The sequence below is a fragment of the Aulostomus chinensis genome, chromosome 24 (assembly GCF_037954235.1).
Source record: "Aulostomus chinensis isolate RoL2024-O1b breed Wild chromosome 24, RoL_Achi_v1.0, whole genome shotgun sequence".
Lineage (NCBI taxonomy): Eukaryota > Metazoa > Chordata > Actinopteri > Syngnathiformes > Aulostomidae > Aulostomus > Aulostomus chinensis.
Window position 1 is genome coordinate 3,321,127 of NC_141343.1, and position 15,230 is coordinate 3,336,356.

The 15,230-nt window shown below is 45.1% G+C and overlaps 1 protein-coding gene across 3 annotated transcripts in view; it reads right to left on the reverse strand.

Annotated features, from left to right (window-relative positions):
• The window catches only part of nlgn2a (neuroligin 2a), a 182,304-nt gene that overhangs the window by 47,738 nt on the left and 119,336 nt on the right, over nucleotides 1-15,230 (reverse strand). For all 3 annotated transcript variants that reach the window (XM_086196886.1, XM_086196887.1, XM_086196885.1), the window contains one exon: nucleotides 8,868-9,017. In XM_086196886.1, the coding sequence (XP_086053012.1) occupies nucleotides 8,868-9,017 (150 nt within the window). The remainder of the gene's footprint in view (nucleotides 1-8,867; nucleotides 9,018-15,230) is intronic.

Below are 15,230 nucleotides of genomic sequence, written 5' to 3' on the forward strand. Positions count from 1 at the left end.
AATGACTGAAAGAACAAGATGGTGAATACAAATGGCCGAAATGAGTTTCCTCCTCAGGGAGGCTGGGCTCTCCCTTAGAGACAGGGTGAGAAGCTCAGTCCTTCAGGAGGGACTCAGAGTAGAGCTGCTGCTCCTCCATGTAGAGGAGTCAGTGGAGGTGGTTCAGGTATCTGGAGAGGACGCCTCCCTCAGGAGGTGTTCCAGGCATGTCTGACGGGGAGGAGGCGCCGGGGCCGACCCAGAACACGCTGGAGGCATTATATCTCTCGGCTGGCCTGGGAACGCCTCAGGATTCCCCTGGTAGAGCTGGTGGAAGTGGCTGGGAGAGGACAGGCTGGGCTTCCCTGCTGAGGCTGCTGCCGCTGTGACCCAGACCAAGCGGATAAGCGGAGGACGATGACAACAACATCTGCTCGAAAAGTTGTTAAAGGACAACTTTTTTTTTTCAACCTGGAACCTGTTTTCTTAACTCCAACTTAACTATGAACAAATGAGTCTGCCAGCACGGGGAAAAAATGCACTTTTACCAGGTGTAATTTGACGGTAGCCAGTTGCCCCATTGGATTACATGCTAGCTGCTCTGGGGCTGCAGGCAGCTCTGCTCCTGCTCCAGACTGGAGAGATGTCAGAGGAGGTCGTTTCATTCACTCACGTAGACTTCATACAACAACGTCACTGCAGGAGTTGAGGTGAGAGACGGTGTCAGTGAAGAGACCAGCAGTCCAGGCTGTTGCATCTCAGGCGCTTTGATTTCCGTGATCAGAACTTGGTGGTACTTGTATCAGATTCAACACAGTCAGCTGCTCCGGGCTTGCCAAGTAATCAGAAAGTAGGAACGGTAATAGTCCTGCTGTCACTGCCAGCAACCACTCAGTGAGAGTATACAGTCGTCGTGATGAATGCTGCAGAATGGTGGAAAATGCGAGGAATATTTCCTTGAGGACCGTCAGTTATAGATTGTGGATAAATCACATTAAAAATACATTTGGACTTTGGTTCAGGTTTGGACGACCCGCTTGGCCAGACCTCGTTTAAAGTTAGTAGAAACCTACTGACATCAGTGTCAGGGTTTCTTATATACTGTATAAACAACCGCCCCTGAATGCATCACGTACAGTACATCAGTCGGCAAGTATTCACACAGGCAGAAGACATCAAACAGAACTTTAAAACTCTTTAAAACCTTCATGTGGATTTAGTCTTCAATTCAGGAAGTTAAGTGAAATATACTGTAGCAGTAACTGCTGACGCTTGGGCTCCAACTGGCATACGACGGCGAGAGGCGCATCTATCAGGACATTTTAGTTTGTGAAGATAAAGTCTCATAAATAGCAAGACTCAAATTTTAAAATGCCAAATGTGTGTGTTGCCCGCTAGCATAGCGTAATGTGTCGTGGCGACCACACTGCTTCTGCGGCGCGTCTGTGTTGTTGCATGACGGAGAAGCACAAACTCAGGAGTTTCAGCTGGCATTAACAGCATCAGGCCGGGCCTGGCTCGGACATCAAAATCAGAACGCCTGTCAGTCTCCGGTCGGGCCGGGACAACAAAACGCAGCCCCACTGTGAGAGCGAGGACACGCATGTGGACAGCTGGTCACATGTAGTTCCATAATGTTTAGCAGCAAATAAAGACTGTCCACGTGTCTCAAAGCCAGTCAGTCTGAATCAAGTCTCCCATCACGTGTATGTGACCAGAGTCCAAGTATTAGACTAAGTTCTGGTTTGAAGAACTGTGTTAAAAATGTAGAATAACTTGGGAAATTAAATATGGAAACTTTGCAAAACTCAACCATAAAATCCTCCTCATCCCAGATAAGACTGTGAATTGATGATGCTCGATGCTATAAATATATTCAACAGTGGATCTTACATCTGACCGTGTGTTTTAATTACTGTTTCAACAGCAGGCCCTTTAGTGCGGTGAATATTAAAGATGCAGCGCCGTAGCATCCCGATGCCATATGTTGTTTGTAGTGTACGTGGTGCTGGTGCATGCAAAGGCAGCTCAAAGGCTGTGTTAGTTTTAGTCCAGCGGAGAGGCGGTTCTCCTTTGCTGCGCTGGTGTTTACAGTCATTAACAGCACATCTTTATGAGTGTCAGTCTGAACGTGCACATGCAAGGGACGCTAGTTTGGCTCCCCAAACAATTCTGCTGCTCCTGTGAGAGATCTGAGTCTCTCAGTTTGCCCCGTGGCGGCGCGTGATGATTCAAAAGGCTGTCATCCCTCCATAATGATGATCCATCCCCGGCTGTTACCAGCCCATGGTTCTTCACTTACAAAGCTGATTGTTTGACATGTGAAACATAGATCAGCATAATCTGCCCCATAACTCAGTTTTTAAGGAGCACTCACTGGAGTTAAATAAGAGGGAAGATGAGACGGAACCAGCATAGCAAGAGACAAGAAGGTGGCAGTTATGAGAGAGGAGGGAAAACACGGAAGACAAGAGGACAACAAAGACACCCACACATACATGAGTGTGTCTCTCCAGTCCTGCAGTCGTACCTGCCGCCCCTGTCGCGACTCTAACTACCTTTTTGGGTCCTTTTTTCAGTGAGAACAATTAATTTTACATGAGCAAGAACAGAAGCAAGAAGCCTCGAAACAAAGCAGAATGCAGGAAGTACGACAGCTGGATAAGGCCCCCCAAAAATGGCAAACTTGAGTGGGAATGGTTTGACTTCAAAGCACCAGTGAATTTTTTGAAGGTACTGCCATGTAACATGAGCTCACCAAGTTTCACGCGTGCAGGTTAAACACAGCGGGGGGCTCATTTTCCCATTTTCCCCACCATTTGCTAAAAATCCATCAAAGTTTTAATTTGTTTCTCAAATGATTACATTTTTAAGCATCGATGCAACTGCACCTTGCACCCCTGGACACTCCAATGTGTGTGTGTGTGTGTGTATGTGTCTGCCTGTATATATATTGGTGTGTGTGTGTGTGTGTGTGTGTGTGTGTATACAGACTGAATGTGTCAATAGGCTGTAAATGCTACGCTCAATGAATGCAGGGACAAATGAAGCTTCTCAGCATGTTTGTAAAGGCTGAGCAGTGCTGGGTTCAACCACAGACAATCAGGGGTTAAATCCATACTCTCACCGGGATGATGCATAATAGACACTTTTTAAAAAAAAAATAAGAATGAGGCCACTAGTGATTGAGAGTGGCAATTATGTTGAGGTGGCTGACGCCCCTATGGGGGTCCTGTGGGTCACAGAAGGGGAGATGAGAGCTATGAAGTCATGTAAGTTGAGAATGTATGAGGCTAAGACAAGCACAGACGTGTGCGTGTGTGTGTGTGTGTGAGTGTGTGTGAGTGTGTGTTCCTTCCCACACTGGACCAGCTTGTCCACTCTCTCAAAGTTACACTCTTTAGTGAGATGAGGCTGATGAGCAGGCTGGCACCTCACGTGCCATGCGTGAGGGTTCCTGGGTGGTCATTAATGTGGAAAAGTACAACACACACACACACACACACACACACACACACACACACACACAACATCATAGTTCTTTACTTCACTCAGAGTCAAGAGGACATAGCTTGTCAATTCTGTCAGAGGATGCTATAGAGACTGTGAAGTGTGTGTGTGTGTGTGTGTGTGTGTGTGTGTGTATGTCTTAATAACTTCTCTGGTCTTGTCAGGTCACGTTTCACACTACTGTCTGGTCATAGGACCTCTCTCTCTTTCTCTCTCTCTCACACACACACACAAACACACACACACACACACACACACACACACACACACACACACACACACACACACTCTACAGATCCCTCTCTGAAGCGTGCATTTCTCTCTCCTCACCCCCTGAATACCAATTGGCTGGGTTTTACAAAGCAGCGTTGGGTGTGTGGAGCCATTTCAAGCCCGGTTTGTGTACTGCGTTGATTCACTGAATGCACAGACGTCTCACTATGATGCAGATGATGCCGTATCTACTGTGTGCATGTGCACTGACAGCAGTACAGAGCATAATTGTGCTCTAGATGAATGTCTGCTCTAGTGCACACTCAAAAGCGGCTCTGCAGGTTTTATTTTTAGCTTCACAGGCAAATACAGCCCCTCTCCTCCCCCTCCCCCCTGCTCTCTGCCCTCTTTCTCATCTCTTTCCCACTGTCACTTCTCTCATCTCTCAACATCTCTCACTATTCTGTGTATCTTAGCCACGTTAGCGCACACTAGAGCTCATGCTGAGTACAGTATGTCGACATAAGTGTTGCTAAGATGTTCTGAGCTTTAAATCTCTCATCGTTAATATCTGAGTGAATGTGGAGCCGCACGTTTCGTCGCCCTTGTTCCCCCCCCCCGCCCCACCTTGTTTAGGTGGCACAGGGGATAGAAAAAGCCGATTGAGGTGGAGGTGACGTATGTATTGTAAAGCACGTCTGTCGCTAAGGCAGCCGACGCAAGGTCAAGCGCTCGGTGGCCCAGTGAAAGCTTTTCATTACGTATTTAACTGCAGAATTCCCTGCAGACCCAGCTGGAGGCTGCCTGCTGCTTCCCCCTCCGCCACAGCGCCTCTTCAGCCGCGTCTCACGCTGGAGAAACATGCCAGTCTGGGTGAAGACAGGTACATTTCCATATTAGCATGCAGATTCAGCAGCTATGTGAATGAGGTGGTTAGCATTAGCGTATCGTGTTGGCAGGGGTGGAGAGGCAGCTGTTAAATTACAGAGGAGACGGCGGGAGAAAAGATCACGTCTCTCAATCAGCCAGCTGGAAAAAAAAAAAAAAGATTGAGAGGGACTGATTTGTCTTTCATCAGGCCTCTGTTAACGGCATTCATGTCTTTATGTGTCGATGCGTTTGTTTTTGCTTTTGAACAGTCTCACGTGCAGATGACACACATTCAGATAACGGCTAATGAAGGAGGAGTTTAGAAGACAGACACATGGAGGAGGTTTACACAGTCTGATACATCTGAAGATTCCAGCAATTCCTCTGAGACGTCAGCGATTTCTTTCAACAGATTTCTTATTTAAAGGGATAGCTCTCCCAAAAATGAAAAGTCACTCTACTCTCCCTCATTGGTGAGGCTAAAAAATGGTTTCATTATGTTTTTTTTTCCTGCGTTAAAACTTGGTCTCCATTCACTTGAGCTGTTTGGGAGATCGTCCCGTGAAACCCCAGCGGTGTACCGTGGGCTAAAAACTTTCCAGGACCTTCCGCTGGTGTGAGAGTGAGTAGAAAACCACTGAAGCACACTACATCACGTTAGCCTCCACACTAACGTGCTGCGAAACATTTAGGCCAAACCTGCATTTGTGGTCATTAGTTTCATGTTGGTTTGATTTTGTGGGAGCACGTAAATGCAACTTAAGAGCTGCCAGAATCCCATTTAAGACATTTTACAGCCTACAAGTAGAATTATTGACTTGCAGAATCCATAAGAAACCCATGAATCTGTGACTCACGACAGATTCCAACTACAAATGACAATGCACTGGGCCAAAGTAATCATTTCCTATTTGTGGAAAAAACAGTCTTCAGATTTTTGAAGGCTGTTTATTGGTCCTGACAAACGGCATTTCAAGCTCATAGCAGGGAACCATCACAATCTGTTGCTTCCCAGTTACAGAGTGTGGAGGGCATGTCTTGATCAGCAGCAGTTCATTCATCAGCTCCAGCTACACTCGTGTGTGTGCATATATGTATATTTATATTTACACACACACATCTATAAGCAGGGTTATTATTATCACTCCCCTAAATTAAAAAAACAAGTATATTTGACACGGGATTAGCGAAGTCTGAAGGACTCTGAGTCCGTTTATCAATCGTTTATCAATTGAACAGCTGGAACATCCAGCGTGTGCGGGAGCGCCATAGCGTCTGCCTGCCTTCCACATGACCACGCTGAGCTCCTGCATCAGTAATTCCTGCTTTGCCCTTCCAAACCAGCATGTCAGATTACTGAAGCAATGACACAGTAGGAATCTTCACAGTGTGTCCACAGAGCAGACATTACTATGCATGGATGCACCTCTTCCAAATGTGCTTGATGCACCTTTAAACACACAGACACACATTTCTAAAACCCATACCGGCTTCCCTGCGCGTCTCTCACTGTCAAAGTGAAATGCCATCCATCATATAGCATGCATGGGGGTGGGGGGGTGGGGGGTGAGATTACCCCCATTTCTTCCTATCATGGCCAAATTGCACTGGATGGCTCTCATATTTGGGAGAAAGCTGCGGCTCTCCCTGTGAATACAAATGACAAAATGGTCCTCTCGTTTTGCTTTCTCCTTGACTCAAAGAGTTTGATGAGGGTGTCACAGATGCTGAAGGAAGAAGGAAATATAAATATATCATACAAATATTCACCAATTCATACGAGGACATTAAAAAAAAGACTTCTTAATAAACATCCTGTGAGGAAGCAGCAGCAGACGACGATGAAGGCCTAATCTGAAAGTAGAATACATTAGCTCGGCCTTTTTTTTCCTTTGGTAAACAACTCAGAGCTGCTACTGATACCTCAGACTCAATTTCTATTAGTAATCTATTTATATAAATCCAATCTGAAAGGGATTATCTTTTATCCATCTTGAACGCCACATATTGGACTCCAGCTGCAATAAAAAGACTCCACTAAAGACGAATACGACAGAGTTATAATACTTCGTACCTCATTAAACATATTTAGTTGCCACCGTACATCCAAACCTTAGAGGGAACGTGAAACATCATCAGTCCTGGAGCGATGATGAGCTCTCAGCATGTTATCTGTAACTCTATCAACAGGATGGTTCACAGTTCCTTTGGGTCCGTTTCTTGGAAATCATCATTTTTCTTTCTGCTGATGTTCTGCCGGCCTAAACAGAAGCCAAGCAGTGTCGAATTCGTGCTCCTGTTGGTTGATTGTCTCTCTGCGATATTTTCCCTTTCAGGATAACAAGTTCATGCCCTCATCCTGACACCAAGGGGATGTGATCACATGTGACGAAACAAAAGTACAATAATCCAGAGTTAAAATTCCAACGCTCCTCTCACGACGGCGACTCTGTAATTCTGACGCGTGAGCGGCCGCGCGGCAAACATCAGGTTAGATTAGAGAAAAATAATCTTCAGCATGTTGCCCCCTTTTCCACTTCAAATCTGGAGGCAGTTATCAATCTGGATCTGTTTAGTTTGCTCATCTGGCGATAGACAGTTAGTGCTCACACGCTTTTTTTTTTTTTGGCATAGATGCCTTTATTTTACCAGCGGACAAACAGGAAACAAGGGAGAGAGAAATGGGCGGGACATGCAGCAAAGGACCTCTGGCCGGGATTTGAACCAGGGTCGGCTGCGTACGTGACATACGCTCTAACCACTCGACCACCTGAGCGAGCCTATCACGGCTTTTTAAAAGCGTCTCAAGGAAACTACGGGTTTCGGGGGATACGACGGTCTCCCGCTTGCTGCCTTCCTGTGTTTACTGAGACGACTGTCACAGTACCACTTCCTTGGAAAGACGTGGGGTTACAAGTCAATTCAAAAAATGATGCAGGTGTCTGAGGGCCCCCTAGTGGTCACGGGGGACTGAGCGGACGCTTGGTTAGTCCCACCCTGCAGCTGAACTCCAAAAATATGCATTTAAAAAGCACATATGCAAGTTAATGACATGCAAATGAAGATCTGGCATCATTGTAGGAGCTGTGTAAGAGCTCAGAAACAACAACAAGGCAGCAACCCCCTTCAAAAACAACAACAAAATAAACAAAAAAACAAATCAGGCAGCCTATTACAAAGCAGCTCCCAGCAGCACACTCGCTCTTAATGAAATATCTAAGGCACTTAGTTTCCTTTGGTTAGCACCTGGCTCCTCAGAGGCATGTTCCTCCTCTCCAAGCTAAATTACTTGGTCTCAATGGAGCGAAACAGAGCAGGTTGAGTAACAAAGAGGAAGTTGTCAAGTGTATTTTCAAGAATAGGATGACAAGCTCGTGCTGGAGAGCTGAGGTGACAGATGATGCCCAACTCTCTCTACGGCCCATCATGCGGGTTACACTTGGCCTACTAACCACCTGAAATGTTTTCCTAATCAGTTAGCATCCCAGCGCTGCGCCTGCTTGACAGCGCATCATCACCAGGCACTTCTACCACGTCATCACTCCTTTAACAACCTCTATTCTTTATGGAATGAAATACACAGCTGCCAAACAGACACATATAAAAGGTGAATTTCTGCGTCAGTAGAAAAAAAAAATTGGTTAGAATGTGACTGGCTTGTTCCCTCAAGTCTCTGCATTCTCTGTCAAAGTGACAAACTACTTAAAAACAGAACGCAGGATTCAGCCGGCACAGGGGAGGAGGGTCAGCTGTAGTGCAAATGTCCTGCTGACAACTGCAAGATCACGGAAATAAAGTTATCATAAGCACATAATAGTAGAGTTGTGTGATCTGTTTCGGGGTTCTTTTTTTATGCAGATTGTTAAAATCTTACATCAAAACTACTCATTAGAACAGTGGAAAAACACAGAGAAAAAAATCAATATTCTCTTTTTCCTGTTGCTGCCAACGCAATCCAGACATGCTGACATACTGTAATTTACCTGGAATGCTTTTTCTACAACAGAGCCGGTGTACCAAAGTAAGGATAAAAAGCTCCCACAATTTGAAGAAAATCAATGGAAAATGAGTTCTCCTAATCAAAGCTTGCATTGACTGACATTAGACTGATGAGTTCTATTGATGTCATCCATCACCGACTCGATCAATTCAGAGAGTAGAAGAAGAATCTGCTTTGTGTTGCACCGTGATGGCGTGTAGAGGAGCGTTTAGGGTGTGTCGTTCGTGAAGTTTTTACTTTGAACACTGGCAATGTGTTCGTGCACTTCTGTCAATGTGAATCAGGGTTAACTCACCGAGCACGCCCAGGCGATAGTTCATGGTCACCACGATCACGTTGCCGTAGGCGGCGAGGACGCTGGCGTCGAACATGTTTCCGGTGCCTTCCATGTAAGAACCTCCGTGAATGAACAGCATCACCGGCTTCTTCCTGCGGTCGCGGATATCTACACGGAAGCAGAGGATACAGAGAGTCAATAAGTACATTTCTGTCTCTGTGGGGTAATACACTGGCTGGATGAGAACTCCGATCACCAGGAGTCGTCTACAGCAGCTGGATGTCAGCTCTTAAAAATGAGCTTGAGGTAATTTAGATTTCAGACAATGATTCTAGCAACAGGCAATAAAATGAGACACCACCACAAGAATCTAATCAAAGGTTTCCTGGTGATTAAAGAGATATCGCTGAAGAAAATCACTGGGTAGTGTTGCATATTAAAGCCAGCCTGTTTATCACTGCCTCCGACAATTTTTATTTTCACACTGAGGCCTAACACCGATGTAACGCCACACACAACACAACACACAAGCAGCACAACTGATCCGGCTGGTTCAAGGTTATTCACTAAACGAAAGCATAAAAACGGTCATTTGTCAAGAGTGAAATTACAAATGTGAGGACTAAACAATGTGCAGTAGTCCTTTTTGATGCGGGAGCTCAAAGGGTTGGAGTCAAAGCTCAGCCTGAAGAGTCCTCTGCTGCGGAGAGGAGATATCTGAACAAAAACACACAGGCAAGCACAATTCAGCCAGCAAAACAACAACACAGCACCACGTGAGGAGACACATTAAAGCCAGGTTTGCAGAGCTGTATCCCGCTCTGTGTGCCATCATCAGATAATGAAAGGCCACTGGCTCTTCATATATCATGTCTGATGTACATTTCCATAATTTCCTCATTTTATTTCCCATAAATGTAAATTGCAGCACCGCCATGCTGCAGGGACAGCTGGATATCAACCTATTTCTAGGTCAGCTCTCCTGGGGGCAATCTTGAGAAAACACACTTTCCTGGATGCCATTATTTCTGCATTGGCTAGAAAGCAACTGTTTGTGGAGTCGGTCTCCAGGTGAAATATTACAAGATTATAGAAAGGTGTCATGTGAAAGATTTGATTTTTTTTTCTACCTGCAAACATTGCAAGATTGTTTTTTTTCGAGTGAGGTGGATTTTACGATTATCTGTCGTCCTGAAAGCATTAAACTGTCAATATTCTTTTTTTTTAAAAAAAAGAGATGGAAGATCCTTCGACATACGTCTGCTCATGCTGCGTCCGTCATTGGCCTTTGAACAAGTCTACCATCTGACTCCCAGCGACCATACTCATGCCTGCCGGGAGCCTTGGTAGCATGTGGCACACAAAACCTGTGGCACAGCGTCAGGGTGTGTGTGTGTGTGTGTGTGTGAGTATGTGTGTGTAGGCCTGGAGATATGAGAGAGCAGCAGTGCAGAACATCCACATAAATAACCTCTACAGCATCTGTTAGAACGGAAGAAAGATGGTGGGTGTTTGGCTCCCTCTGAAAACAGTATAGATATGTGTATGTGTGTGTGTGTGTGCATGCGTTTGTGTGTGTGTGTGTGTGTGTGTGTGTGTGTGTGCATCAAATATTTCCCATGAAACACACATCTTAAAATACCAGTGATACACCAGGGTATCACACACAGACATAATCACACACTAACACGCAGCCATGACGCATACACGCATTCATGACGTTAAAACCAGCCAGACAGACATACTCACACTAGGGAGAGAGAATTGTACAGGCAGCTGCAAAGGAGAGTCGCTATGGCAACTGCTTCACTTCATCGTCTTTCTCTCTCACTTTCCCTACATGAGCCACTCTCATGTGGACAAAGTCTCATTGACTGTTGCTGTGGCAACATATTGCGCTCAAGCATCTCCAACTCCATGATGACCTTCGCCGCGTCTCTACCTGAATTTCATTTCATTAGAAGAAATATGACCACATACCCACTTCCTGTACACACACACACACACACACACACACACACACACACACACATCTCTGCATCAGGAGATGAAGACTGACAGCCACTGGCATCATGGGAGACAGAATGCAGATGCACTGAAGTATCCACCCACAACCGCATGAGACACAAACGCACAAACACACACACACACAAACACACACACACACACACACACACACACACACACACACACACACACACACAGCAAGCGGGCTGTCACAGTTGACCTGGAGACTCTGTGTCCATGGATCAGTTACAGGGCGAATCATTCTGGCACAGTGACAGATACGATGGAGGCCCTCGGGGGCGACAAGCTCTCTCGTTCTCTCTCTCCTCCCGTCCAAGGCTGCTATCTCGCTCTGCCTCTGGCTTTGTTGTGTTTCTACCAAAGTTTAGCATGCGATGCCCAGCGGAGGTGGAACGGGTGGTTAGGATAGCCTCTGGATCCACATTTGATCCTCATGTGGGACAAACCCTTTCTAAAGCTTACTGAAAAACCAAAAACCCCTGGTGGCTCTCTTTTATTAATCTCCTGAAAACATGCAAATTACAGGCAGCAGGATGTTGCAGCTTGACTCGAGGAACCTGTGATGTGCGTTGACTTAAATTCCAAACGTGACACTTTCATGCAACACAATGTCCTGCACACATACACACAGGTGGGCCTGGCCATGAATCCCTCAGCTCTGAATATTCAGCAGATGGTCATCACTTCTACAGAGACGATGACATCAGGAGGAGCATGTGACTTGTTCTATTTCTGTAGTTTTACTAAAGCAGCAGTGTAGCAGTTAACATGATGTTTTCATTTTTCCTCTTTTCTCTGTTTCACGACCAAGTCAATAAGCTGTTGACTGGAAAAACAACTTTCCAACTACATTTTCTCCTCTTTTTCCGCATTTACAATTTCCCTTTACTCTACCAGGTCCAGGTCGAATCACACGATACAGCCCGATCTGCAAGATCACGCGAGACTTGCAAGTTCACATGAGAGCAGCTCTCATTTCCAACAAGTACAGGCACTCTTAAAACGCATACAATCGATGTAAATTACTACTGATAGAAATACTGCACCGACTGACACCGTAGGTACTTCTCTCACACTGCACAATCATAAACGCACCTCCACTATGACAAAAGCGCTTCATAGAAGCGAGACAGTGATTAACTGAAGATCAAAACTGAAAAAAAGGGAGTGAAATTAACAAACAAAAACAATGCTCAGTTCAGAAAACATAAACAATACCCACAAAGACAAAGCAAATGGCAGAGAGCAGCGGAGGGCTGCTACCCCGGAGGAGCTTAGCATAGCTGCTGATCCTTTCAAGCAGAACGAAGACAATGCTACGATTAGGCCTAAACTTGTGTTGATTGTTCCAGTTTAGCACATCGCCCACCGCTGCCCCCGGAGACGCCAGACGCCATCCTCTCCTCTCCTAATGGAACCTGTGCAAGAAGAACTACTCCTTCAGGTCCAATTATGTGGCTGGTTCTGCTGAGTGCTTTCTTCAGAGACAGAAGTTTTCAGAAAGGAAAATTCTCTCTGGCTTTCTGGCCAAAAATATATCACATACAGGAGCAGGACTGTCAGAGTTGATTTGCATGTAGTCGCAAAACAGTAAACTACACCAAACTACAAAATAAGGGTTTGATTTGCTGACAGGAGTGTTTCTCAGAACAGCCGAGATTAGAGCTGTTCCCATTCTCTAGAGAGACTGGACCGCCCTCCCTCCCTGAACGTAGAGGTCATCCTACCTTCCCACAATTCTTTGGGGCAGCAACTTTAAAAGTGAACAAATGACCACCATGATCCGCTGCAAGGAGAGCAGATCATCTCCTGTGTGTGACAAATATAAAACACATTACTGATGAATTAACACAAACACAAAACCGCATTCCGTTCCCGCTTTAGTCTCAAGAATAGAAATTAAACCAAAACCAGAAAACAACTTGTTTTTCACTTGTCAGTCTAAAAATATTTCAAAAGCTAAAAGTGGAACAGCAGTTTCCCCCAGAGAGTCTAGAACTACACTTTTTACTGTTTATGTCCAACAGTATTTGCTGCAGGCACGTTACTGCATGCATGGACACATTTTTTTATGACTGGAAGAAACATCTCTGCACTTTCAAGTGGGGAAAAAAAAAAATCAAAGGAACAACAGTACAGCACACATGACATTCAGGCTGCTTTACACCAGAGATTTAAATCAGCAGCCGTGCTCTCGTCTGTCCTGCAGCAGGTTTTCACACATGAACCCCCATCTGAGCCTGTGAATGTGCTTCTAGGTTTGAACGTTCGTCTGGAAAACACAAGTTAACGCCGCAGCCAGTTGGTGCTTTTAATGCAAACCATATTACAAATGATGATGTCATGTTACAGTAGATTTGGCAACCGGACAACAACTTCATACAGTAATAAAGGATGAGGAGCAGTGGCTATGAGAGAACTGTCTGTCAGTACGTGTGACACCATTTTGTAACCATTTTTGTGATACTTTTACTTCAACCAATGTGGGCAGAGCCAAATATCTAAGACGCACATTCTGTAGGTCCTTAGAACTTTCTAGTTCCATCAGGCTTCATCACATAATTACCCAGTTGTAGTACACATGACCTCAGGTGGGTGTAAGGTTACTATGGGTACACGGTTGTACTACAACGGGTGAACATAAAGCAGCATGTCTGCATCTGTTATTGTGTAAAAGTCCTGCAAGAACACAACAGTACCAACGCGGAAAGACTGATAACCGTCCTTCTCCTGATTCCTGAGGAATTCTGCTCGTCATCTTCCCTCCTCACACTCTGGTGTGTTGACTGTGATTTGAAATGTTGAAGTACTATGCTATACAGTAAAGTGCTATTTGATGTTTCAGAATACTACATTATGCAGTAGAGTCGTATGTTCCACAGCAAACTGGTATTTGCTATTCTAAAATGCTATGAAAGGCAGGTGACGCTAAATGGTAGGATCATACAGCAGTAAAATATCAAACAGGACTGTAACTCACTCTGTGTACCTACGTGTATTTGTACATGTACACCACATAGCAGGTATGTAGTAGGAGGTGGTACATAGACACATGCCTACATGTACAAATACACAACTACAATGCAGGTATGTAGTAGGTGGTACATAGACACATGCCTACATGTACAAATACACAACCACACAGCAGGTATGTAGTAGGTGGTGGTACATAGACACATGCCTACATGTACAAAAACACAACCACACAGCAGGTATGTAGTAGGTGGTGGTACATAGACACAAATCTACATGTAGAAATACACAACCACACAGCAGGTATGTAGTAGGAGGTGGTACATAGACACAAATCTACATGTACAAATACACAACCACAATGCAGGTATGTAGTAGGTGGTACATAGACACAAATCTACATGTACAAAAACACAACCACACAGCAGGTATGTAGTAAAAGGTGGTACATAGACACAAATCTACATGTACAAATACACAACCACACGGCAGGTATGTAGTAGGAGGTGGTACATAGACACATACATACATGTACAAAAACACAACCACACAGCAGGTATGTAGTAAAAGGTGGTACATAGACACAAATCTACATGTACAAATACACAACCACACAGCACGTAAGTAGTAGGTGGTGGTACATAGACACAAATCTACATGTACAAAAACACAACCACACAGCAGGTATGTAGTAGGTGGTACATAGACACATACCTACATGTACAAAAACACAACCACACAGCAGGTATGTAGTAGGTGGTACATAGACACATACCTACATGTACAAAAACACAACCACACAGCAGGTATGTAGTAGGTGGTACATAGACACAAATCTACATGTACAAATACACAACCACACAGCACGTAAGTAGTAGGTGGTGGTACATAGACACATACCTACATGTACAAAAACACAACCACACAGCAGGTATGTAGTAGGTGGTACATAGACACATACCTACATGTACAAATACACAACCACACAGCAGGTATGTAGTAGGTGGTACATAGACACATACCTACATGTAGAAATACACAACCACACAGCAGGTACGTAGTAGGTGGTGTAGCTGAGCCTGTGAGTGGGGGGAAGTGGGCCAGTGGCTTTCTGGTGGCGGGAAGCTGTTCCTCATCTTCCTGCCCTTGACTGACTAAAGAGTTTGTCCCTGTGTTGTGTCTCTGTAGGACACCTTGGTCTGGTCTAACAGAGCACCCCCCCCCCCCACCCCCTGTGGTGCAGGCTTATTTAAACAGAGGCCCAGTGGTTGGAGGTTACAGCTCAGCCTTGACAGCAACAACGGAGGGCCCGAGTGGAGGCAGAGAATCATCGCCCATTCACTCGTGTAAAAGTTGTTTTTTTTTCCCCTCTCATCACAA